The following is a 24,187-nucleotide window of genomic DNA, read 5'->3' as shown; positions in this document are numbered from 1 at the left end:
CCCGACGTAAACGATGTTTTTTTTTTAACTGCGCATGCGTCGTCCCTGGGGGTATCCCAGTGCGCATGCTCGAAATTTAACCGGAACAAGCCAATGCTTACGACGGTGACGTCATTCTACGCAAATTCCTATTCGCGAACGACTTACGCAAACAACGTAAAAAAATTCAAAATTGTACCCGGGAACGACGGCCATACTTAACATTGGGTACGCCACCATAGAGCACCTTTAACTATACGCCGGAAAAAGCCGGAACGAAAACGACTTAAAAAAATGCGCCGGCCGGACGTACGTTCGTGGATCGCCCTTACTAGCTAATTTGCATACTCAACGCGGATTTTGACGGGAACGCCACCTAGCGGCCGCCGAAAAATTGCAGCTTAGATCCGACAGCGTACTAAGATGTACGCCTGTCGGATCGATCCCAGATGCCGTCGTATCTTGTTTTGTGGATACAAAACAAAGATACGACGCGGGAAATTTGAAATTATCAGTAGATACGCCGGCGTAATCCTTTTGTGGATCTGCCCCCTGATGTTTTTACAATAAAATGGTGAAAAGAACGATTTTGAGTCCTGGTAACGTACCGCCAAGGATGAGCTCCGGCGTGTTCGCACACTCCACGTGCAGCGCCCGCCAGGGGGTCGGCACTGCGCTAATCACAGGCACCCGAGACATTGTTCCGATGCGTGGCTGCAGAGATCGAGAAATGTCTCCCTGCCTGTGATTAGCGCAGCGCGGTGCCGACTTCCTGGCGGGCTCTGCACATGGACTGTGCGCACACGCCGGAGCTCATCCCTACGTACTGCATTCTGTGGGCCCCTGAACAGGTACCTCCCCATGAGGCTCAGGATATGAACGATTCTCACCTTAGTGGTCTTGAATATGGTGAATAGAAGAGGGAGGCCCTCGTTAATGAGCTCCTCGTTATAATCCTCCTCCCGTATGCTGGTGAACTCTTGCAGCAGATTCTCCATAATGGATCGGTGTGAGTAGTTGAAAGAGGTCCGCAGGGACTCGATCCATACATGCAGCTTCCATGGCACCCCTAGAATACATAAAGGAATATTGGAGGTCATCTTCTAAAAACTTTGAAACAAAAAGCCATACTGTCATTGCATGAATGTGACAAAGGTTTGTACAGCCGCTTTTAAAATATTAATGTATTTAGTCTAATATGACTTCTTATAATTGTAAGTTCTGTCTAGTGGCTATAATGCACTTTTTATTTTCCTGAAATAACCAAATCGGGAAAAAATGACACATTATTGCCACTAGATGGTGCTGATCATCATAGAAAATAAACGTATTAGACAAAATATGGCAATTTTGTTGCTGCTGTGCAAATGTTTGTAAAGGTTTTTAATAAATAGACCCCAAAAAATCCTGTGTCATGGGTGCACCCTGTTTTAAATGTTCATTTGCAAAGGAAAGAGTTTAAAAATATAGTTAAATAGGTAGATTCAGAGAGAAGTGCCTACAGTTACGGCGGCGTAGCTTAGTGTGTTTAGGCTACGCCGCCGTAAGTTAGCTAGGCAAGTACATGATTCACAATGTACTTACCTGCTAAGTTACGGCGGCGTAGCCTAAATCGGCCGGCGTAAGGGCGCCTAATTCAAATGTGTTTGAGGGGGGCGTGTTTTATGTTAATGGAGCTTGACCTTACGTTTTTCACGTTTCTTTTTAACTGCGCATGCGCCGGGCGCCTACATTTCCCAGTGTGCATTGCGGCTAAGTACGCCGTACGGGCCTATTGATTTAGACGTGGAGGTAAACAACGTAAATCCCGATTCACGGACGACTTACGCAAACGACGTAAAAATTTCGAATTTAGACGCAGGAACGGCGGCCATACTTGACATTACTATTCCAACTAGGGCATAGCTCTAACTTTACGCGGCCTATCTCTTACGTAAACGGCGTAAAAAAGAGATTTTTAATACAGCTTACCTGTAAAATCTTTTTCTTGGAGTACATCACGGGACACAGAGCGGCATTCATTACTATATGGGTTATATGGAGTACCTTCAGGTGTAGACACTGGCAATCTCAAACAGGAAATGCCCCTCCCTATATAACCCCCTCCCATAGGAGGAGTACCTCAGTTTTGTAGCAAGCAGTATGCCTCCCAAAATGGTCCTCAAAAAAGAGGGGTGGGAGCTCTGTGTCCCGTGATGTACTCCAAGAAAAAGATTTTACAGGTAAGCTGTATTAAAAATCTCTTTTTCTTTCTCGTACATCACGGGACACAGAGCGGCATTCATTACTATATGGGATGTCCCAAAGCAATGCTTACAATGAGGGGAGGGAGAACATCTCCAAGACAAAAGGATTTAATTTAGAGATATACTCAAATCATAATAAATCCAACTTAGTTGAGAAAAATAAAATTTTTAAATTTAACTCGAACAAGAGGAGCCCCCGGAATCCGAGGGTCTCAAACTGCAGCCTGCAGCACTGCCTGCCCGAAGGCAGTATCAGTATTCCTTCTTACGTCCAACTGTAGAATTTTGTAAACGTGTGGACAGAAGACCAGGTTGCCGCCTTGCAAACTTGAGCCATAGAGATCTGGTGGTGTGCTGTCCAGGAGGCGCCCATGGCTCTAGTAGAATGAGCCTTTAATGATACTGGAGGAGGCAACCCTTTCAAGCCGTAGGCCTGAGTGATTAATTGCTTAATCCACCTAGAAATGGTGGACTTTGCAGCTGCCTGCCCCTTCTTGGGCCCATCCGGTAGAATGAACAGCACATCTGTCTTCCGGATCTTCTTTGTAGCTTTAAGATAGGCCTTCATGGCCCTGACAATATCCAAGGTATGCAGCAACCCTTCCTTTCTGGAAGTAGGTTTAGGGAAGAAGGATGGTAATACCAAATCCTGGTTCAAATGAAAACTGGATATGACCTTCGGAAGGAAGGAAGGATGAGGGCGGAGAACGACCCTGTCCTTATGAAAAACAAGATATGGTTCCTTACAGGATAAGGCTGCCAGCTCCGAAACTCTTCTTGCGGAAACTATGGCAACCAAAAATACTAACTTCCTTGTCAGTAGAACCAAAGGAATATCAGCCAACGGCTCAAACGGTTGTTTCTGTAAACTTGACAGAACAAGATTTAAATCCCACGGACAAAGCGGGGATTTAACTGGAGGTCTAATACGTAAGACCCCTTGAAGGAAGGTCTTAACCAGCGAGTGGGTGGCCAGCGGCCGCTGAAACCACACTGACAGAGCAGAAATCTGTCCTTTGATTGTGCTTAATGCCAATCCTTTATCCACTCCTAGCTGGAGAAAACTTAATACTCTATCGATGGTAAATTTGCGAGAAAGCCATTGCTTGGACTCACACCAGCCTACATAGGCCTTCCAGACCCTGTAATAAATCACCCTAGAGACCGGTTTCCTGGCTCTGATTAGGGTAGAGATTACTTTCTGAGACAGACCTCTACCCCTGAGAATCAGGGATTCAGCTTCCAGGCCGTCAAATTTAGATGCCGTAAGGCAGGGTGGAGGATCGGACCTTGCGATAGCAGGTCTGGCCGTAGAGGAAGAGTCCAAGGGTCTCCCACTACCATCCTTAAGATTAGTGAGTACCATGCCCTTCTGGGCCATGCTGGAGCTACCAGGATGACTGGTATGTGCTCCACCCGGATCCTGCGCAGCAGGCGGGGTAGTAACTGGAGCGGGGGAAACGCATAAAGAAGTTTGAACTGATGCCAAGGGCAAACCAACGCATCGGTTCCGCAGGCCATCGGATCCCTTGAGCGGGACATGAACCTGTCTAGTTTCTTGTTGAGTCTCGATGCCATGATATCCACGTCCGGCACTCCCCATCTTTGGCAGAGTGCTTGAAAGACTAGTGGATGCAGAGACCATTCCCCCGGCCATAGAGTCTGGCGGCTTAAGAAGTCCGCCTGAAAGTTGTCCACTCCTGGAATGAATATTGCCGATATGCAGGGCACATGAGCCTCTGCCCATAGAAGAATCAAGCTCACCTCTCTCTGAGCGGCTTGACTCCTGGTTCCCCCTTGGTGATTTATGTGTGCCACGGCCGTGGCATTGTCTGATTGAATTCTCACCGGGAACCCCTGCAATTTTGACGTCCAAGCCCTGAGGGCTAGTCGAGCAGCTCTGAGCTCCAAGATGTTGATGGGCAACTGCTTCTCTGGCTTTGCCCAAGTACCTTGGCGAGTGCAACCATCCAAAATTGCTCCCCAGCCCGTCAGGCTGGCGTCTGTGGTCACTATCTTCCAAGCCACTGGGCTGAAAGACCTCCCCTTCAGTAGATTCTGAGGGTCTAACCACCAACACAGACTTTGTCGGACTCTTGATGAGAGCGGCAACGGGATATCCAAGGCCTGTGGCCTTCTGCTCCATGCTGACAGGATGGCTGCCTGTAGGATGCGAGTGTGGCTCTGGGCGTATGGTACCGCCTCGAATGTGGCCACCATCTTGCCTAGTAACCTCATACATAGGCGAATAGTCGGTTCTTTCTTGCTTAGAACCAGTAGGATTAATTCCTTGATGGCTTTTACCTTCCTCAGAGGTAGGAACACTCCTTGTTGTTCTGTGTCTAATCTCATGCCGAGATATTCCAACTGCTTTGTGGGCTGGAAAGCTGACTTTTCTCGATTTAGGACCCAGCCGGACCTCTCGAGGTATTGGACCGTGAGGGCCACTGCTCGCTCCAAGCCGGGAGACGAGTGATCTATGACTAGGAGGTCGTCCAGGTATGCTAGGATCGTGACCCCTTGGATCCTTAGTTTGGCTAGGATTGGAGCTAGGACCTTCGTGAACACCCGGGGGGCCGTAGCCAACCCGAAGGGAAGCGCCACGAATTGGAAGTGACGCGAAGCCACCATGAAGCGTAGATATCTTTGATGTGGCTGATAAATTGGAACATGAAGGTAGGCATCCTTTATGTCTATGGACGCCATGAAGTCGTCCTTCTGGAGTGTGGCAGCTGCTGACCGCACGGATTCCATCCGAAATGAGCGGATCTTTAGATATGCATTTACCATCTTTAGGTCCAAAATTGGCCTGACATCTCCATTGGATTTTGGGATGATGAATAGGTTGGAGTAGAAACCCAGCCCCTGTTCCAGGACTGGTACCTCTGCTATTACTTCCTGGGAAAGTAGATGATCTAATGCCGATCTTAATGCGGCTCCCTTTTCCGGATCGTTTGGAATCCTCGACTTCTGGAAATGAGGAGGAGGAAACCTTAGGAAATCTAATTTGTAGCCTGTGGCCACGGAAGACCGTACCCACTCGTCGGGAATGCTGGCTTCCCAAATCTCTGAAAAGAGTCGCAGCCTTCCCCCCACCTTCGTGGGTGGGGGCGCCCCTTCATAAGGTTGGCTTGGGGGCTGGTTTTGCTGGTTTGCGAAACCACTGCCTTTTGCCTCTAACAGCCTGTCCTTGTGATCTGCTGTTGAAGCCGAAGTTTGCTTTTGCAGGAGGCCGTCGATACTGCTTGGCATTAGAGGGCCCCTGCCCAGGGGAATACTGTCGTTTAAACGCAGGTCCCTGAACCTTCTTCTTAGTTGGCAAGAGAGTACTCTTGCCGTTTGAAATGGTCTGAATGTATTTATCTAGGTCTTCTCCGAAGAGTCGTCCTCCATGGAAGGGGAACCCTACCAGGAGCTTCTTGCATGGGGGCTCAGCCTCCCAGCTTTTTAACCATAAGAGTCTTCTCATATGGATAAGGGATAACGATAAACGTGACGCTTGCTGGATAGAATCCTTGATTGCGTCTACCGTAAAACATATGGCCTTAGGGACATCCGAAAATTTTTCTGCCTGCTGGGCCGGAATAAGTTTAAGCATCTGCTTAAATTGATCCGATAATGCTTGAGCGACCCCAATCGCAGCCACAGCTGGCTGTACTACTGCCCCTGCAGTAGTGAAGGAGTTCTTAAGTAGTGCTTCCAAGCGCTTATCAACTGGATCCTTGAACACCTGTATGTTTTCTACAGGGCATGTTAACGATTTGTTAACACATGAGATGGCTGCGTCCACTGCAGGAGTAGCCCATCTTTTGGAAAAATTTTCTTCCATAGGATATAGGACAGAGAACCTTTTAGGTGGTAAGAAGATCTTATCTGGCTTGTTCCAATCTTGGAACAAAATTCCCTCTAATAGAGGATGGATCGGAAACACAGCATTGCTTTGAGGCGCCCTCAGTGAGCCCAAAGCTGAAACCGTCGATACCTGGAGATCTGGTACTGGCAAGTTGAATGTCCTATGGACCAAGTCCGACAATCCTTGAATCCACCAGCTCTCCCTCAGGGAGACTGCCCCAGACTCCTCTGTATCCGGGTCTTCGATCCCTGAACCTACTTGGTCCGTGTCCAAGAGGTCGTCCAATTCCCCTGAGGAAAGGACCTCCTCTTCTGAGGGTCCGCGCTCGGGCGACGGAGATCTATTCCGCTTACTGCCCCGCATAGCTGCGGATATCATTTTTCCCATGCTTTTCTGCATCTCTTTTAAAGAGGTGAGTAATACCTCCTCCGTGACCATCTTAGGGTTGGACTGACCCGCGTCAGCTCCAGCCCCAGATCCCGATGGCCCCAAGGCTCCCTGTAGGGAAAACAGCGGCATACCATGGTACAATACCGAGGTACACCTGCTACCTATTGGTATTTGGAACTATAAAAGTTAATTGTCCAAACACCTGTTTGGGGGATAAAAAAAATGCTTCCTCTCCCCTAGATGACTGCAGCCTGGAACACACGAGGAGGTCAGCGTTTTGCCTGCTTGCAGGCTCTGAGGAGGAAGACTGAATGGAGCATCGCCTGGAGGCCTGCAGGTAAGCAAAGCTCTCTGACACACACATATATTTTTATATAACACAGGCCCCACTCAATGCTTTTCCAACACTACAAGGGAGGTCACATCTTATGAGGAATAATACATAGAGAGCCATCCTATCTTTATGATATGTGACTAGTTTGCCAGATGCAGTGCATAACTTTAGGCATGTCCCCTGTGACCCCCCAGAAAAAAACCTGCTAAGAACCAAGTTCCGCAAGTTTTCCCCTCACTTACCTGCTCCATGCCGCAGGACTTTGCCATCAAGAGGCCCAATCTTCCCCCATCTCCGTGGGGATGTCTAGACCTTCAGGCCCTGGGTTCCTATGAAGGATCCACTGTCCTGGGCCCATATAGCACCCTGGCAACAGAAAACTTTAGGTACCCAAAGGTTTCTAAGTTCTGGGCCCAGGGTCCAGCTCTCTAAAAAGAAAAGCATTATGGGCTATACCCCAAGGGTTTGGGGTCCGGTTACTGACCACTTTAGCGCTGAGGCTTTTTTGGACAGAACCGGTAGCTCACCTAATCCCAAGGATGCGGAGGCAAGCTAAACCATGACTAACACCTAAGACACTGGCGTAAAAACTGAGGTACTCCTCCTATGGGAGGGGGTTATATAGGGAGGGGCATTTCCTGTTTGAGATTGCCAGTGTCTACACCTGAAGGTACTCCATATAACCCATATAGTAATGAATGCCGCTCTGTGTCCCGTGATGTACGATAAAGAAAGTACTACGTCGGCCGGGCGTACGTTCGTGAATCGGCGTATCTCCTCATTTACATATTCTACGCCGACCGCAATGGAAGCACCACCTAGCGGCCATCCAAAATATTGCAATCTAAGATAGGACGGCGCTAGCCGTCGTATCTTAGATATGTTTAAGCGTATCTCTGTTTGAGCATACGTTTAAACATAAGTCGGCGTAGATTCTGAGTTAGGTCGGCTTATCTACTGATAAGCCGGCCTAACTCTTTGTGAATCTACCTAAAAGTCTCTGTATGAATGTCACACAAACATTAATGGAGAGAAGTTGTGGATCGCTGTCTGGCAGGATCTTACCGAGGCCGCGCAGCTCCATAGTGATGTCCAGATAGCCATGTTCTGCGCTGTAGTACGTAGCCTCCTGCAGCGCCTTCATTCTGGTCTTACAGAGCCGGATAGGACCCCGATCTGAGCTGCCGATACTGGAGGTGTCACTCTCCACCCCCTCCGCCAGGATCTCCTCCAGGGAGAGGACATCTCCCGTACAGAGTTGGGGCTGAGTCAGCAGTTTTCGCAGGACATTCCTAGAAGGAAGAAGAAGAGAGTGAATGCGGTCTGATCTCTACCACCAAAATAGAAGAACATAATAAAAAAGAAAGATATGTGCAGGAGCCTATGGAAGCTAAAGCTCAGCAGGGTACTGAGTATAATGTGGGACCCTGTTCTAACTAGGAGCTGGAGTATTTCCTTAGCCACCAGCTAGTTGCAAACTATCAGAGCACGTCCGATTCTGATTTTTAAGATCACTACAAACATTACAGTCCAAATGTACAATCTTCTTTGGATCTACCAACAAGTATGCAATGCAAGGGTCTGCCTGATTGGATACAAATTGATCGAATAGTTTAGGTAGGTCCTCATATTACATAGGAATGGTAGATCTGAAGTTGATTGGACAAAGATTGTAGTCATATTATAATGATTATGGTGAGACTTTGTATGAACAAATTTATTCTAAAGCCCTGTACACACGGCTGGGAATCCCACCAGGAAAAAAAAACGTTGGTTTTCCTGACGGGATTCCTGGCAAGGTTGCCTTGCAAAGCCGTGCATACAGACGCCCACTCAAAAGAACCGCCGTTCTTTTGAATGGCAAGAACGCCGTGACGTCATCGACTACGACGAGCCGGCATCTCGTCATATTCGATGCCGTCGCCGCCATCTTGCTACACCCCACACTAACCTTGTATGCTACCGCGCATGCGTCAAAGTGTTATTGAGCATGCACGGTTTTTCACCGCATACAGACGACCGGTTTTCTCGGCAGGAAACACGCTGCCGGGAAACCAGACGAGAAAATAGAGAGCAGGGTTCTCTATTTTCCCGTCGGGATTCCCATTTGTTTTCCTGACGGTAAAACTGCTAGGGAGCATACTAGGGTTGTCCCGATACCACTTTTTTCAAGTACTCGCCGATACCAATACTTTTTTTTAAATGTCATGTGACAGTTTCTCAAACCACAATACAGATTAGGTGGCACTGATCTGCAGCACTAATAGGATTAGGTGGCACTGATATGCAGCACTGATAGATGACTGACTGGCACATGGCACTGACGGCTGGCTGGCACTGGCAGGTGGCACTGGTGGCTGGCGGGCACTGACGGCTGGCTGGCACTGGCAGGTGGCACTGGTGGCTGGCGGGCACTGATGGCTGGTGAGGCACTGGCAGGTGGCACTGATGGCTGGCGGGCACTGATGGGGGAGGCTGCCTGCAACGCCCATCTTGGTACTCCTTGCACTCCGCCGCATAACAGCGGCAGCGGCCATCTTGTTACACCCAAACTATATTGGCTGGGTGTAACAAGATGTCCGCTGCTGGCATACTGTGGCCGAGTGCAGGGTGTACTAAGATGGGCGTCTCTGACGGCAACACGGAATATGAAGGCTCTGGCTGCCCTGAATTCTGCACTCCCTGTCAACCCTCCACTCCGCCAGGTATCGGCTAAGGCATCGGGAGCATTTGTGCGAGTACAAGTACTTGCGCAAAGGCTTAGTATCGGTCCCGATACCGATACTAGTATTGGTATTGGGACAACCCTAGAGCATACACACGGCCGGGATTCCCGGCCAAATGCTCTCCTGGCAGTTTTCCTGCCGGGAAAACCGGTCGTGTGTACAAGGCTTTAAAGTCCTGAAAGCTCAGATCAGAGACAGTGTCTCCAGTTACCGATTATTTTCTGGAACACTTGGGTGCTGAAGCAACAATATGGCATAGTGGCTTTAGTGGTTAGCTCGTCTGCCTGGCAGCAGTAGGGTCATTGGTTGGGATCCCAACCATGATAATGTCTGCATGGAGTTTGCATGTTCTCCCTGTGCTTGTGTGGGTTTGCTCCAATACGCCAAAAACATGCTAGGTTAACTGTCTCCTGTGTAAATTGGCCCTTGTGTGTGTATGTATGTGAGAGAGGGGCCTCAGATTGTAAGCTCCCCAAGGACAGGGAGTGATGTGAATATAAAATATGTGAAGCGGTGTGTAAATTATCAGCGCTATGTAAACACCTGTAATAAATAATAAAATAGTCCAACTATGTAAATGGATTTGGAAGCTTATAAAAACAGGGGATAATTACATGCTAGCTCTGGGGGAAATGACCACAAAAATAGAATGATTGATAATAATAATAATAAATGAATCAGTTTTAGTTGTCAAAATAAAGCATTCCCTATATACTTTAATACTGTGTGGTTCAGGTTTAGCTTTGGAATAGTCCGCTACCTCTTTTCAGACGGTAGATGGCGCTAATGCTAGACTATAGGGAGAGTCCATCACAAATACAGCAAAGTTCCATCACAAAAAGTTGGAATGTGCAACATAAATAAAATAAATCGCTTTGTTACAATACAAAGTTACAATATGGAACATCCTGGCTGCCTGTCTGTTTCCGCACATGGGAAAACGTGCTGCCGTTTCCGATGCGTGGGGGTGCCATTAAGAAGTAATGACCCCCTGTGCGTTTGCTAAACAGCAGTGCATTTTTGCTGCGAGTGTGAGAACGCATGAGATTTACATGCAGTCCCTCGCTCACATAGATGTGAACACAGCCGTATGCAGGAGCAGAAATGTGGTCAGTGGCATATGAATGGTGGGATATAATCTGCTCAGCCTATTCTTAATTTCTTTCTGCAGTATTCTGTGTTATGTATATACAGTATGTGCCAAGAGCTGATTGGGGGCACCTGATCCAAGGGGGAACTCTGATTGGGGGCACCTGATCTAAGGGGGAACTCTGATGGGGGGCACCTGATCTAAGGGGGAACTCTGATGGGGGGCACCTGATCTAAGGGGGAACTCTGATGGGGGGCACCTGATCTAAGGGGGAACTCTGATGGGGGGCACCTGATCTAAAGGGGAACTCTGATGGGGGGCACCTGATCTAAAGGGGAACTCTGATGGGGGGCACCTGATCTAAAGGGGAACTCTGATGGGGGGCACCTGATCTAAAGGGGAACTCTGATGGGGGGCACCTGATCTAAGGGGGAACTCTGATGGGGGGACACCTGATGTAAGGGGGAAGAGTAAGGATTTAGAGATGAGGGAAATAAACGTCCATGATTGATTACATTTGATTTTAGAAGTATACAGGTATAAGCAGGGCCAAAGGCAGTTATGGCAGAGAGTGTTCTAGAAGTGATGAATTGCCGGGGTTCCTACCTGTGCCCATGTGCGGCTGAGTGGCTGAAGCAGTTCATGTCCTCGTGTAGCGAGGATGACACCCGCCCGGCTTCCAGCATGTTCAGGAGGGGATCGGCTCCTCTGTCCAGGAGAAGACTGACCAGCTCATAGTTACCTGCAAAGAAGATCAGAAATGAAATCCTGCCGCAGACAACGAGCAAACTGCTCTCCTGTGCCCGTCCCCTGCAGCTCTGCCAGGCTCCCTCTCCCCTGGCTGCTGCAGGGGATCTGTCAGGATGGAGAGCCGGGAAGGGGATGGTAAATGTGTCATTTACCAACCCCTTCATTTTCTGTATGGAGAGTCAGTGACATTATATATATATATATAATAAAAAATAAAAAATAAATGGTAAAAAAATAAAATAAAAAACTACTGACACCAGTGGCGAAACTATTAAGCCCTGTACACACGATCGGAATTCGGACGGTCTAAAAACTGATGGATTGGAAATCCGATGAAGCTGACTTTTATCAGTCTTGCATACACACTATCAGACTAAATTCCGACCATCCAAAACTCAGTGACGTAAAAAACGACGACGTGCTGAGAAAAATGAAGTTCAATGCTTCCGAGCATGCGTCGACTTGATTCTGAGCATGCATTCACATCTGGCATTAATGCATTCTATTGGCCAGAATATTAATTTATTCTGCCCATTAGAATATGTTAGTATGCATAATCACACCTAGCATGAAGCTCAAAATCTCCTCTCCTGAATGCAAATTGGTGTTTTTTTTTTTCTGCCTTTAAACTCCCTTAAACGCCTATAGTGTGCACGGACACATAGGCTAACATAGATGTACGTTTAGAGGCAGAAACAAAAAAGAAGCTAAAACGCCTTAAAACCCCAGTGTTTGAGCTCAAGTGTGTATGAGGCCTTAAAAATAAATTCCAGTATGGATGGTGGGAACCCCTTATTAAGAACAAGGAATGTATGTAGACCCAGGAACTCAGTGCAGAGATCTCACCAATGCAATCCCTAAGGCCCCGTACACACGATAGAATCCATCCGCTGAAAAATCCCAGTGAATGGGTTTCAGCGGATAGATCCTATGGTGTGTACACTCCAGCGGATCTGTTTCCGCGGATATTTATCCCCTGGGATGGATTCCAGCAGATCGAATATTTGCTGACATGCCAAGCAAATCCATCTGCTGGAATCCATCCCAACGGATGGATCCGCTGGTCTGTATAGACTCACCGGATCCATCCGTTCGAAGGGATCCCCCGCATGCGTCGTAATGATTCGACGCATGCGTGGAATTCCTTATATGACAGCGTCGCGCACGTCGCCACGTCATAATCGCGGCGATGGCGCGACACGTCATCGCCAGAGGATTTCGGCGCGGATTTCAATGCGATGGCGAGTACACTCCATCGCATAGAAATCTGCTGAAATCCTCGAGAGGATTTATCCGCGGAAACGGTCCGCTGGACCGTATCCGCGGATAAATCCTCCCGTGTGTATGGGGCCTAAGAGACAGCAGAGACTGTCAGGTTTCAGGTCCAGAGTTAGAAAAGGTGACAGAAATGTGGTGACGGCCGGTGGTGGGTGTAAGGAGTACCTGCAGCAGAGGCCAGCTGTAAAGGGGTCTCTGCATAGTTGTCTTCTCTGCTGTTCCCGACTGAGCCCTCCACACTGGCGCCGGCATCCAGGAGTAACTGGAGAGAAATAAAGCAAAAGAGATCAGGCTGGGCTCACAATAAGAGAACGCTCACTAGTATATGGCAGTCATTATTTGTGTAGAGCCAAGCCAGCTTCCCTCCTCAAAGGACAGCAAACAAAAACGTGTCCATTTCATTGTAGATGGAGTAGGGATTAGATACACTGTAAAGTTTCTTTTGCTGTCTGTGTCCCATTGAGGAGTATCTATGACTGCTGGAGATGAGGTAATGTGTGTATACAATATATGGGTGGTAGGTATGGGGGGGGGGTATTTATGACTGTTGGAGATGAGGTAATGTGTGTATAGAATATATGGGTGGTAGGTATGGGGTGGTAGGTATGGGGAGCGGTAACGGTCACCACCGTTTACGATATCCCCATTCCATCAACCCAAGACAGCTTATCCGACAGTCCGACAGACATCAGACACGATCCATCTCATTTCCCAGAATAAGAGAGACATACGCTCTGTTCTCTGGTTTCAAAATTTATGAATGACTTTAATGGTTCCTTAGCTTTCTTATATACAGTACAAGCATGTTACAGTAATCAAAGGAACAAAGACACACTCCACCTACACATCACACAATGGGGCTTCAATCAAATTCTTTTAGATAATGACATTCAGGTGAGTTAATTATCCCCTAGACGTCCTGTCTCTGTGACAAGTTCCCCTCACCTGTTACACAAAACACATTCCTTTACTAAACATAATTGACATGCTAATTCCCTACCCCTAAAAGGAGACATCTGACCTTTCAGACTTAATCAGTACAATGGACACAAACAGTATTAGCATCACACAATGGAATGTCTAGGAGCAGACGCAATTAACACCTCAAAAGCATGTGTCCCCCCATTGAATGAAAACACTCCGTTTGGAGTCAGACTTTAACAACTTGTAATATTCCAAGATATCCTGCAAAACATGAATTATCATTTACCAGTCACCCTATGCCCAAAAGGGGCACAGGGTGACCCAAGAGTCATTAGTGACGCTGGCACATGAGTACCCCCAATCCTTCAAAAGTCTCTGAGGATCACGGGTCATTCTGTTACAGGGGCGGTGGGAGTATTTATGACTGTTGGAGATGAGGTAATGTGTGTATACAATATATGGGTGATAGGTATGGGGGGCGGTGGGGGTATTTATGATTGTTGGAGATGAGGTAATGTGTGTATACAATATATGAGTGGTAGGTATGGAGGGGCGGTGGGGGTATTTATGATTGTTGGAGATGAGGTAATGTGTGTATACAATATATGAGTGGTAGGTATGGAGGGGCGGTGGGGTATTTATTACTGTTGGAGAAGAGGTAATGTGTGTATACAATATATGAGTGGTAGGTATGGGGGGCGGTGGGGGTATTATGACTGTTGGAGATGAGGTAATGTGTTTATACAATATATGAGTGGTAGGTATGGGGGGGTGGTATTTATGACTGTTGGAGAGGAGGTAATGTGTGTATACAATATATGAGTGGTAGGTATGGGGGGCGGTGGGGGTATTATGACTGTTGGAGATGAGGTAATGTGTGTATACAATATATGAGTGGTAGGTATGGGGGGGTGGTATTTATGACTGTTGGAGATGAGGTAATGTGTGTATACAATATATGAGTGGTAGGTATGGGGGGGTGGTATTTATGACTGTTGGAGATGAGGTAATGTGTGTATACAATATATGAGTGGTAGGTATGGGGGGGGGGGTGGTATTTATGACTGCTGGAGATGAGGTAATGTGTGTATACAATATATGGGTGGTAGGTATGGAGGGGCGGTGGGGGGGCATTTATGACTGCTGGAGATGAGGAAATGTGTTTGTATACAATATATGAGTGGCAGGTATGGGGGGGCATTTGTGGCTGCTGGAGATGAAGTAGTGTGTCTGTATGGCTGCCAGTGGGCGGATGGACTGGTAACACACATGATCCTATTTTGCACAGTGAGGACATATTGTATCTACAGGAGGAGGTGGGGTAGTGTATATATGACCGGTGAAGATGGGACAGCCATCTTGCAGGCGATGGTTTGCAGTCCCCCAGTTAATGCCATTTCACAAGTTGGCAGAACTCTTTATGGCATTGTGCGTCTACTGAAGGCATCTGTAGCGGACTTGTTCCAACTTACCTGCACAACCGATATGTGTCCATGGAGGACAGCAAACGTCAATGCAGTCCAGTGCCGGGTGTCAGGGTGCACAGATGGGTGTCGGGGGGAACTGCTGGGCACCTGCAAGAAGGGAAACCATAAGATTTACTTCTAATAGTGAGCTGCTGATACACCTAGACTCTAAAAGGGAACATAGAGTGCGGATTCCTGGTACATTCAGACCCCTCCCGATTCTCAACGCACAAGATTTGTATTAATATGCTGGAGGAAAGAGACGAGGGAAGCATTTCACATTGATCTGCATAACGTTCAAATCAACAAGGACTGGAGCACCTATGGGGGATGCACCTTTGGTTCTTCTCCTGATGAATTGCTCACACAGAGGGTATTGTTATACCAGAAGACGCAACAAGGACCCCCAATCTACATCCTGCTGTTAGGACAGCTTTGTAGAAGGATGTCAGAGTTTTAGAGATTGTAAGAACTGGACAGATTTCGGAGGATCTTTTCAGGTCCAGAGTGGCAATGTGGCAGATTTGACGTCTCTCAGGACTGGTGACTGTATTGTTTTTTTTACAGGCTCCTCTCCCCCCCTTTCCACCGGCGCCTCAACTCTAACTGTGGGCACCCGGCCGTGACAGCTTTCGGCTTCACAATCGGGCACTCACTGCGCATGTGCGAGCGGCGTTGCGCTCCACGAGTGGACAAACGATCGCCTGGGACCTGTCACGTGTCTCAGGCGATCGCCTACAGAAATAGGAGTTGCCCAAGCGGTCCCTGGGCGGAAGGAGAAAGTGGTACAGGAAGTCCCACTATTACTGAAGCCCCCACTCCCCCCCCCCCCCAAAAAATGACATGCATGTAAGTGGGCGAAGAGTGGTTTAACCACTTCCAGACCTGCGCACGACGATGTACGTCCTATTTTTAAAGATTGATATCTCGGTAACGGCAGCAGCTGCTGCCACAACCGAGGTATCGATCTTTAGTGTGCGCGGTCCGGTACACGATAACGGCGGTCTCCGCGGCGGATTCGCCGCGAGATCGGCGTTATCGGTGGCGGGAGAGGGGCCCCCCCCCTCCCCCTCCGCTGCTTACCGGAGCCGTCGGTAGCGGCGGAGACGATCGGGACCGTTCGGCTGGTGACTGGGGTTGCGAGTGAAGGAAAAATCTCCTTTGCCCGTCCCCATAGCTCTGCTGGGCGGAAGTGACGTCAAAACGTCAGTCCCGCCCAGCCTCTTAAAGAAACATTTTTTTTTTGTCATTTGAAAAAATGACAGTTTCATATATATTTTTTTTTTTTCTTGCATTTTAGTCTAATTATGAGATCTGAGGTCTTTTTGACCCCAGATCTCATATTGAAGAGGACCTGTCATGCTTTTTTCTATTACAAGGGATGTTTACATTCCTTGTAATAGGAATAAAAGTGATAATTTTTTTTTTCCAGTGTAAAAAGTAATAAAATAAATAAAAATAAATAAGAAAACAAAAAAAAAATTTTTTAAAGCGCCCCGTCCCGACGAGCTCGCGCGCAGAAGCGAACGCATACGGGAGTAGCGCCCGCATATGAAAACGGTGTTCAAATCACACAAGTGAGGTATCGCCGCGATCGTTAGAGCGAGAGCAATAATTCTAGCCCTAGAGCTACTCTGTAGCTCAAAAAATGCAACCTATAGAATTTTTTAAACGTCGCCTATCAAGATTTTTAAGGGTAAAAATTTGACGCCATGCCACGAGCAGGCGCAATTTTTAACCGTGACATGTTGGGTATCATTTTACTTGGCGTAACATTATCTTTCACAATATGTAAAAAAATTGGGCCTAATTTATTGTTGTCTTATTCTTTAATTCAAAAAAGTTAATTTTTTCCAAAAAAAGTGCGCTTGTAAGACCGCTGCGCAAATACGGTGTGACAAAAAGTATTGCAATGACCACTATTTTATTCTCTAGGGTGTTAGAAAAAAAAATATAATGTTTGGGGGTTTTAAGTAATTTTCTAGCAGAAAAAACTGTTTTAGTCTTACAAACACCAAATCTGAAAAACACCTAAGGTCTGGAAGTGGTTAAGCAGAAGTTCCACTATTGGGTGGAACTCCGCTTTAAGGGAGGAGAGTTAGCTGTCCGTCTAATTATACCTCAGCCATGTCTAGTGAGGTCAGAACAAGCCCATTTCACACCCTCACTGGTGCTGGGTCATCGCTAAGCACCAGTGAGGGTTGAAACGCGTTAGCTACAGCGGTTCCTGCACTTCTTGTACTGTATGGACTGTTTTTATACCAATAAAGGTGATTGGATCAGAGTGGCGCTATCTGGATTTACTTTACTACATGACCATCGCACATGCCGGGGCCGGCACCCTTTCTTCATCTAGGGGAGGTCAGTGTTGAGATTACCATCTGGAGCGGTATATCATTCTCACAGAGAGCACAAAAGGTTACCAGCTCACAAGATTTCTGTCAGGATCAACTTGATTTTGCACTTATTGAACAGATCTAAAAAAAAAATAGAAGCGGCTGCAGAAGACAAGCAGGCTATAGATCACCACATAGCAAATGTCAATATAATGTAAAAAAGATCCCCAGTTTTGTCATTAGCGGTGGAGTTTTCACAAGCATACTATGGACGTGATGAATCACTTCTTTATGTAACACAATTTGCGTTTTTATTTAAATTGCTCTTTAACACCCTTCTATAGCACTGTGGTAGCAAACAGGAATTTTTGAAAAAAAAAAAACTTCAAAGACTTGGTTAGAGCTGCCCGAGCCTGAATATTCTCTAATTGGATCAGCATCGTGTTGAAGAACTCAGCAGATTTTCCTAATAATAAAAAAACCACAAGAGCCACAATATTACCTCCTTGTGAAACAGCAGCAGCCTTTCAGCCGTACCCGGCCTCTGCTTAAAGGGACACCAAGTAAAAACATATTTTGGGGGCTAGATTGCCTGTAATGTTGTATTTGGCTTGCTAAACCCAATTATAATTTATTATATTGCTAGTTGTTACTTGTCATTTCAGTGTTCCAATATGATGTTGTAATACATGGGGCGAGGACGGATAAATAATTATACTACAATTGTTCTTTGATACCCAAATATGCTAGGAGGAGCCAGAAATATCAGTGTGGCCTCATATACAAAGGGGGTCATTTGCAGGCACACAATTTGGGTAAATTTGGTTCTCTTACAACTTTCTTTTTTTGTGGTTGTTTTACAGTTTTTTTTTTGTGCATTTCAGGCTAGAATGATTTAAAAAAAAAAAAAAGCAAATTTCTAGGCAATAAAACACTAAAAAAAGTTTTACCCCTATTGTGGAGTCACCAGTAAGGTATTTGTATAATGAAATCATATCCCCTCTCAAGCGTCTCCTCCAGAGAGAATAAGTTCAGTGCTCGCAACCTTTCCTCATAACTAATATCCTCCAGTCCCTTTATTAGCTTTGTCGTCCTTCTCTGGACTCGCTCCATTTCCAGTACATCCTTCCTGAGGATTGGTGCCCAGAACTGGGCAGCATACTCCAGGTGCGGCCGGACCAGAGTCTTGTAGAGCGGAAGAATTATTGTTTTCTTTTCCAATATTTTTATTCAGAATTTTTTTTAACAAAACAAGATCAGCATTTATCATTGTGATAGGAAGTACCGTATTTATCGCGGTATAGCGCGGTCCCGCGTATACCACGCACCCCTAAAGTTGCCCCGAATCCTGTGGAAAAAAAGTTTTTACAGTTTTGGTGTTTTGCGCGGCGTCCATCGACGGCCTCGTCGGGTCCGTCGTCCGTCTGCGGCTTCGGGTGTCCTCTTCGTCGGGTCCGGCGTCCTCCCCGCTCATTTCCCGCGCCGAGTTTGAATACTGCGCCGACATATACAGAGCGCAGTACACTCGTGTATTGTCGGCAATGCTGTCGGCAATGCTCGGCTACTCTCGCGCTGACGTCCTGTACGTCCAGGACGTCAGCGCGGGAGGAGCCGAGACTGCCCGACAATACACGAGTGTACTGCGCTCGGTATATGTCGGCGCAGTATTCAAACTCGGCGCGGGAAAGCGGGTATCGGCGTATACCGCGCACCCACGATTTTGCCCTGATTTTCAGGGCAAAAAAGTGCGCGGTATACGTCGATAAATACGGTAATTGTACATTTACAAATCAGTTATGATTCGGTTGCATCACTGACAATCTTATATTTATGTGCAGCTTTATGTATCATTGTCCACATATTTGACCTACATGAAAAGGTCAAACGTAAACCGAAAAAATAACAAAAAAAGTCAAAAACATTTTGGGGCTCCTCTTCTCACTACAAATAGTACCCAGATGTGTAGCATAGGGAACCATGATGGGTAAGAATTATCGTTTTATCACTGGAGTTAATCCCCTTTTTAATGCATGCCAGCTTGGCATCGCATGCCATTGCTGAGCCTATCATCTACTAGGACCCCCAGGTCCTTTTCCATCCTAGATTCCCCCAGAGGTTCTCCCCCCCCAGTGTATAGATTGCATTCATATTTTTGCCACCCAAATGCATTATTTTACATTTTTCTACATTGAACCTCATTTGCCATGTAGTTGTCCACCCCATTCATTTGTTCAGATCTGCAAGGTTTTCACATCCTGCGGAGAAGTTATTGCCCTGCTTAGCTTAGTATGATCCGCAAAAACAGAGATTGAGCTGTTTACCCCATCCTCCAGGTCGTTTATGAACAAATTAAATAGGATTGGTCCCAGCTCAGAACCCTGGGGGACCCCACTACCCACCCCTGACTAATCCGAGTACTCCCCATTTATCACCACCCTCTGAACTCGCCCCTGTAGCCAGTTTTCAATCCATGTACTCACCCTATGGTCCATGCCGACAGACCTTATTTTGTACAGTAAAGGTTTATGGGGAACCTGTGTCAAATGCTTTTGCAAAATCCAGATATACCACATCTACGGGCCTTCCTTTATCTAGATGGCAACTCACCTACTCATAGAAAGTTAATAGATTGGTTTGGCAAGAACGATTCTTCATGAATCCATGCTGATGATACCAGTCTCATTACTAAAATCTTGTGTATATAGTCCCTTATCACCCCCTCCAAGAGCTTGCATACTAATGATGTTAGGCTAACTGGTCTGTAATTCCCAGGGAGGTATGTTGGGCCCTTTTTAAATATTGGTGCTACATTGGCTTTTCTCCAATCAGCTGGTACCATTCCAGTCAGTAGACTGTCAGTATTCTTTTTCTTGGTGGTGACCCAGCCATCGTAGTGATGCTCCTATAAGTATATAAGTCCCACAAGTGACTCTCTTACCGCAGCATCCAGGTCAGCTCCAGCTTCTATCAACATCTGCACCATGGCCTCATCCCCAGCTGCACAGGCGTACATGAGCGGCGTCAAACCCTGGAAAAGGAGCAACGTTTACATATTAAAGGGGATTTAGAGGATTATTATTTATTGTTTTTGGGCAGTAAAATGTTTGAATGTAATCAGCTTGATAGAAATGATCTATTTATTTATCTATCTTTCATTGTATCCATCCATCTCTCAACCTATCCATCCCTCAATATTTCCATTCTTCAGCCCATCCATCCTTTATTCATATTTCAATCCATTCCTTCTTTAATCTATGTATCCCTCAGTCTATTCATTCTTCAATTATTATTATTATACAGGATTTATATAGCGCCAACAGTTTGCGCAGCGCTTTACATCAGGGAAGACAGTACAGTCACAATATGAATCAATACAGGAGGTATCAGAGGGCGCTGCTCGTTAGAGCTTACAATCTAGAAGGGAGGGTCAAGTGGAACAAAGGGTAGTAGCTGTGGGAGATGATCAGATGGACTCAAATGCAAATACAGTTGTTAGGTGTGGGAAGGGTAGGTTTCTCTAAAAAGGAGGGTTTTTAGGGATCCTCTAAAAGCCAATAGAGAAGGAGATAGGCGGATAGATTGGGGTAAGGAGTTTCATAGGCTTGGAGAGGCTCTGGAAAAGTCCTGGAGACGAGCTTGGAAGCAGGTGATGAGAGAGCTAGAGAGTAGGAGGTCTTGAGAAGAACAAAGAGAACAATTAGGTTGGTATTTAGAGACTAGATCAGTGATGTAGCTAGGGGCAGAGTTGTGGATGGCTTTGTAGGTAATTGTTAGTAGTTTGAATTTAATTTGTTAGGTGAGTGGAAGCCAGTGGAGGGATTGACAGAGAGGAGTAGCAGAGAGAGCGGTTGGTAAGGTGGATGAGTTTCAATGCATCTATCCCTTGATCTGTCCATCCTTGGATCCATACTTTAATCCATTCATCCCTCAATCAGTTCATCCTTCAATTGGTCCATCCCTCATTCTATCCATCCTTTATTCCACACATCCCTCATTCTATCCATCCTTTATTCCACCCATCCCTCATTCTATCCATCCTTTATTCCACACATCCCTCATTCTATCCATCCTTTATTCCACCCATCCCTCATTCTATCCATCCTTTATTCCACCCATCCCTCATTCTATCCATCCTTTTTTCCACCCATCCCTCATTCTATCCATCCTTTATTCCACCCATCCCTCATTCTATCCATCCTTTATTCCACCCATCCCTCATTCTATCCATCCTTTATTCCACACATCCCTCATTCTATCCATCCTTTATTCCACCCATCCCTCATTCTATCCATCCTTTATTCCACCCATCCCTCATTCTATCCATCCTTTATTCCACCCATCCCTCATTCTATCCATCCTTTATTCCACCCATCCCTCATTCTATCCATCCTTTATTCCACACATCCCTCATTCTATCCATCCTTCATTCCACCCATCCCTCATTCTATCCATCCTGTATTCCACACATCCCTCATTCTATCCATCCTTCATTCCACCCATCCCTCATTCTATCCATCCTTTATTCCACCCATCCCTCATTCTATCCATCCCTCATTCTATCCATCTTTTATTCCACACATCCCTCATTCTATCCATCCTTTATTCCACCCATCCCTCATTCTTTCCATCCTTTAATCCATTAATCTCTCAATCTGGCCATCCTTCAATCTATACATCCTTCGATTTATCTATCCCTCATCCTTCAATCCCTCAATTAGTCTTTTACGCAATCTGGCCATCCTTCCAGAAAAGGGAGGCCTATAAAATGCAAGGAGGGAGGACGTGTGCTATGGAATCGAGTCTCAAAGTAGTCAAAACTTCTATCATGTTTAAAAGGCACATTGCAACTGAATAAAAAATAATTAAAGGAAAGGAAAAGCACTGCAACCAATCATTTAAAATACTTTATTTTTTGTGCCTTTACCTGCAAAGTTTTAGGCTGATGACAGGGTCTCTTTAATGATAAATACTCCCTAATCAGCGTGCATTTTTAAAGCATTATCTCGCTGTTTAGTTAGACAAAACATATTTTTAAACCATAATAGAGCTGTGTGTTCCCTGTCCAGGTACGTCAGTCATATGATCCCACATAGGACTTTACTGCACAGAGCTGCTGCCAAAATAGATTTCTCACAGTCGGCACATGGCGATTCTTGATCCAGCATAAAAAAATCCTGCAGATAAATTTACATTACATTTACTAGTGATTTTTTTATCCTGACCGCAGCCAGACCTATGCAGGAGAGCACCGTGAATGTGAACATTTCTTTAGTCCATTGTGACTGGCCAAAATGGTTTGATGGAAACCTTTACTGGGAGAAATACACTCACCGGACACTTTATTAGGTACACCTGTTCAATTGCTCGGTAACACAAATCGCTAATCAGCCAATCACACGGCAGCAACTCAATGCATTTAGGCATCTAGACGTGGTGAGGACAACTTGCTAAAGTTCAAAGTGAGCATCAGAATGGAGAAGAAAGGGTATTTAAGTGACTTTGAATGTGGCATGGTTGCTGGTGCCAGACGGGCTGGTCTGAGTATTTCGAAAACTGCTGATCTACTGGGATTATCACACAAAACCATCTCTCAGGTTTACAGAGATTGGTCAGAAAGAGAGAAAATATCCAGTGAGCGGCAGTTGTGTGGAGGAAAAATGCCTTTTTGATGTCAGAGGAGAATGGGCAGACTGGTTCAAGATGATAGAAAAGCAACAGTAACTCCAATAACCACTCGCTACAACCAAGGTATGCAGAATACCATCTCTGAACGCACAACACATCAGACCTTGAAGCAGATAAGCTACAGCAGCAGAAGACCACACCGGGTGCCACTCCTGTCAGCTAAGAACAGGAAACTGAGGCTACAATTCGCACAGGCTCACCAAAATTGGACAATAGAAGATTGGAAAAATGTTGCCTGGTCTGATGAGTCTTGACTTGAGCTGCGACATTCAGATGGTCGGGTCAGAATTTGGTGTAAAGCATGGATTCATCCTGCCTTGTATCACCAGTTCAGGCTGGTGGTGGGGGTGTAATGTGTAAGGAATATTTTCTTGGCACACTTTGGACCCTTAGTACCAAATGAGCATTGTTTAAAAACACCCCGGCCTACCTGAGTACTGTTGCTGACCATGCCCATCCCTTTATGACTACAGCGTCCCCATCTTCTGATGGCTCCTGTGTGGTTAGTACAGCAGCCAGCCCAGGCTGGGGACCAAGGGTTAAACATGTACGGCTCAGCTCCTGGGCTTTTGGCGGGCCCATGATATAAAGAGGGGGACAGCTAAGACTGGAGAGAGAGGAGGGGCCAGGATTCGGGAGTACGAAGGGTTCGAGGGCTTTGGACAAATCTCTGTCTCTTGCTGGATGGTGCACGCCTGCTATAGCAGCTATAATGGAGTTCCAATCCACTCTGTAATATATTGATGTTCCTGGCATGGTGTGTAGGGAAACAGGGATCCACGGTGAGAATGGAAGCCAACATAAAGGTTGCAACTGAAGTAATAGTTTTGGACAGTAGTTCTTATATGTTGACATCAAGTCATCCATTGCAGACAATCCCAGAATACTCTGCTCTAGGTTTCTCACTCCTACTGCACTGATTGAAGGACGCCAGCTCTAAAAAGTCTGTGACCAGCTGAACGTTGTAATGCAAGGAATCGAAATAGGGCTGCTGAACTTCTAAGAACCCAAAGCGAGTTTACTAGAATTACCCGGCACAAGAAAAATTAACCTGCTCCCCTTTACATGTTTTACTCCATCCAGACCTTATTCATTGAGTGAATTTATGACTAAGCTCCAGATGGAGTGAA

General features: G+C 46.2%; 1 protein-coding gene across 1 annotated transcript in view; it reads right to left on the bottom strand.

Annotated features, from left to right (window-relative positions):
• Positions 1–24,187, bottom strand: part of ABTB2 (ankyrin repeat and BTB domain containing 2) — a 143,255-nt gene that overhangs the window by 13,191 nt on the left and 105,877 nt on the right. Inside the window, exons 6-11 of the mRNA XM_040328097.1 lie at positions 20,311–20,400; positions 15,043–15,144; positions 12,812–12,908; positions 11,225–11,360; positions 7,868–8,094; positions 870–1,048 (exon numbers count right to left, since the gene is read on the bottom strand). Coding sequence (XP_040184031.1) covers positions 870–1,048; positions 7,868–8,094; positions 11,225–11,360; positions 12,812–12,908; positions 15,043–15,144; positions 20,311–20,400 — 831 coding nt within the window. The remainder of the gene's footprint in view (positions 1–869; positions 1,049–7,867; positions 8,095–11,224; positions 11,361–12,811; positions 12,909–15,042; positions 15,145–20,310; positions 20,401–24,187) is intronic.

Source organism: Rana temporaria, chromosome 11, assembly GCF_905171775.1.
Source record: "Rana temporaria chromosome 11, aRanTem1.1, whole genome shotgun sequence".
In the NCBI taxonomy this organism is placed as follows: domain Eukaryota; kingdom Metazoa; phylum Chordata; class Amphibia; order Anura; family Ranidae; genus Rana; species Rana temporaria.
The sequence above is the reverse complement of the archived record's forward strand: the minus strand, read 5'-3'. Positions and strand labels throughout refer to the sequence as shown.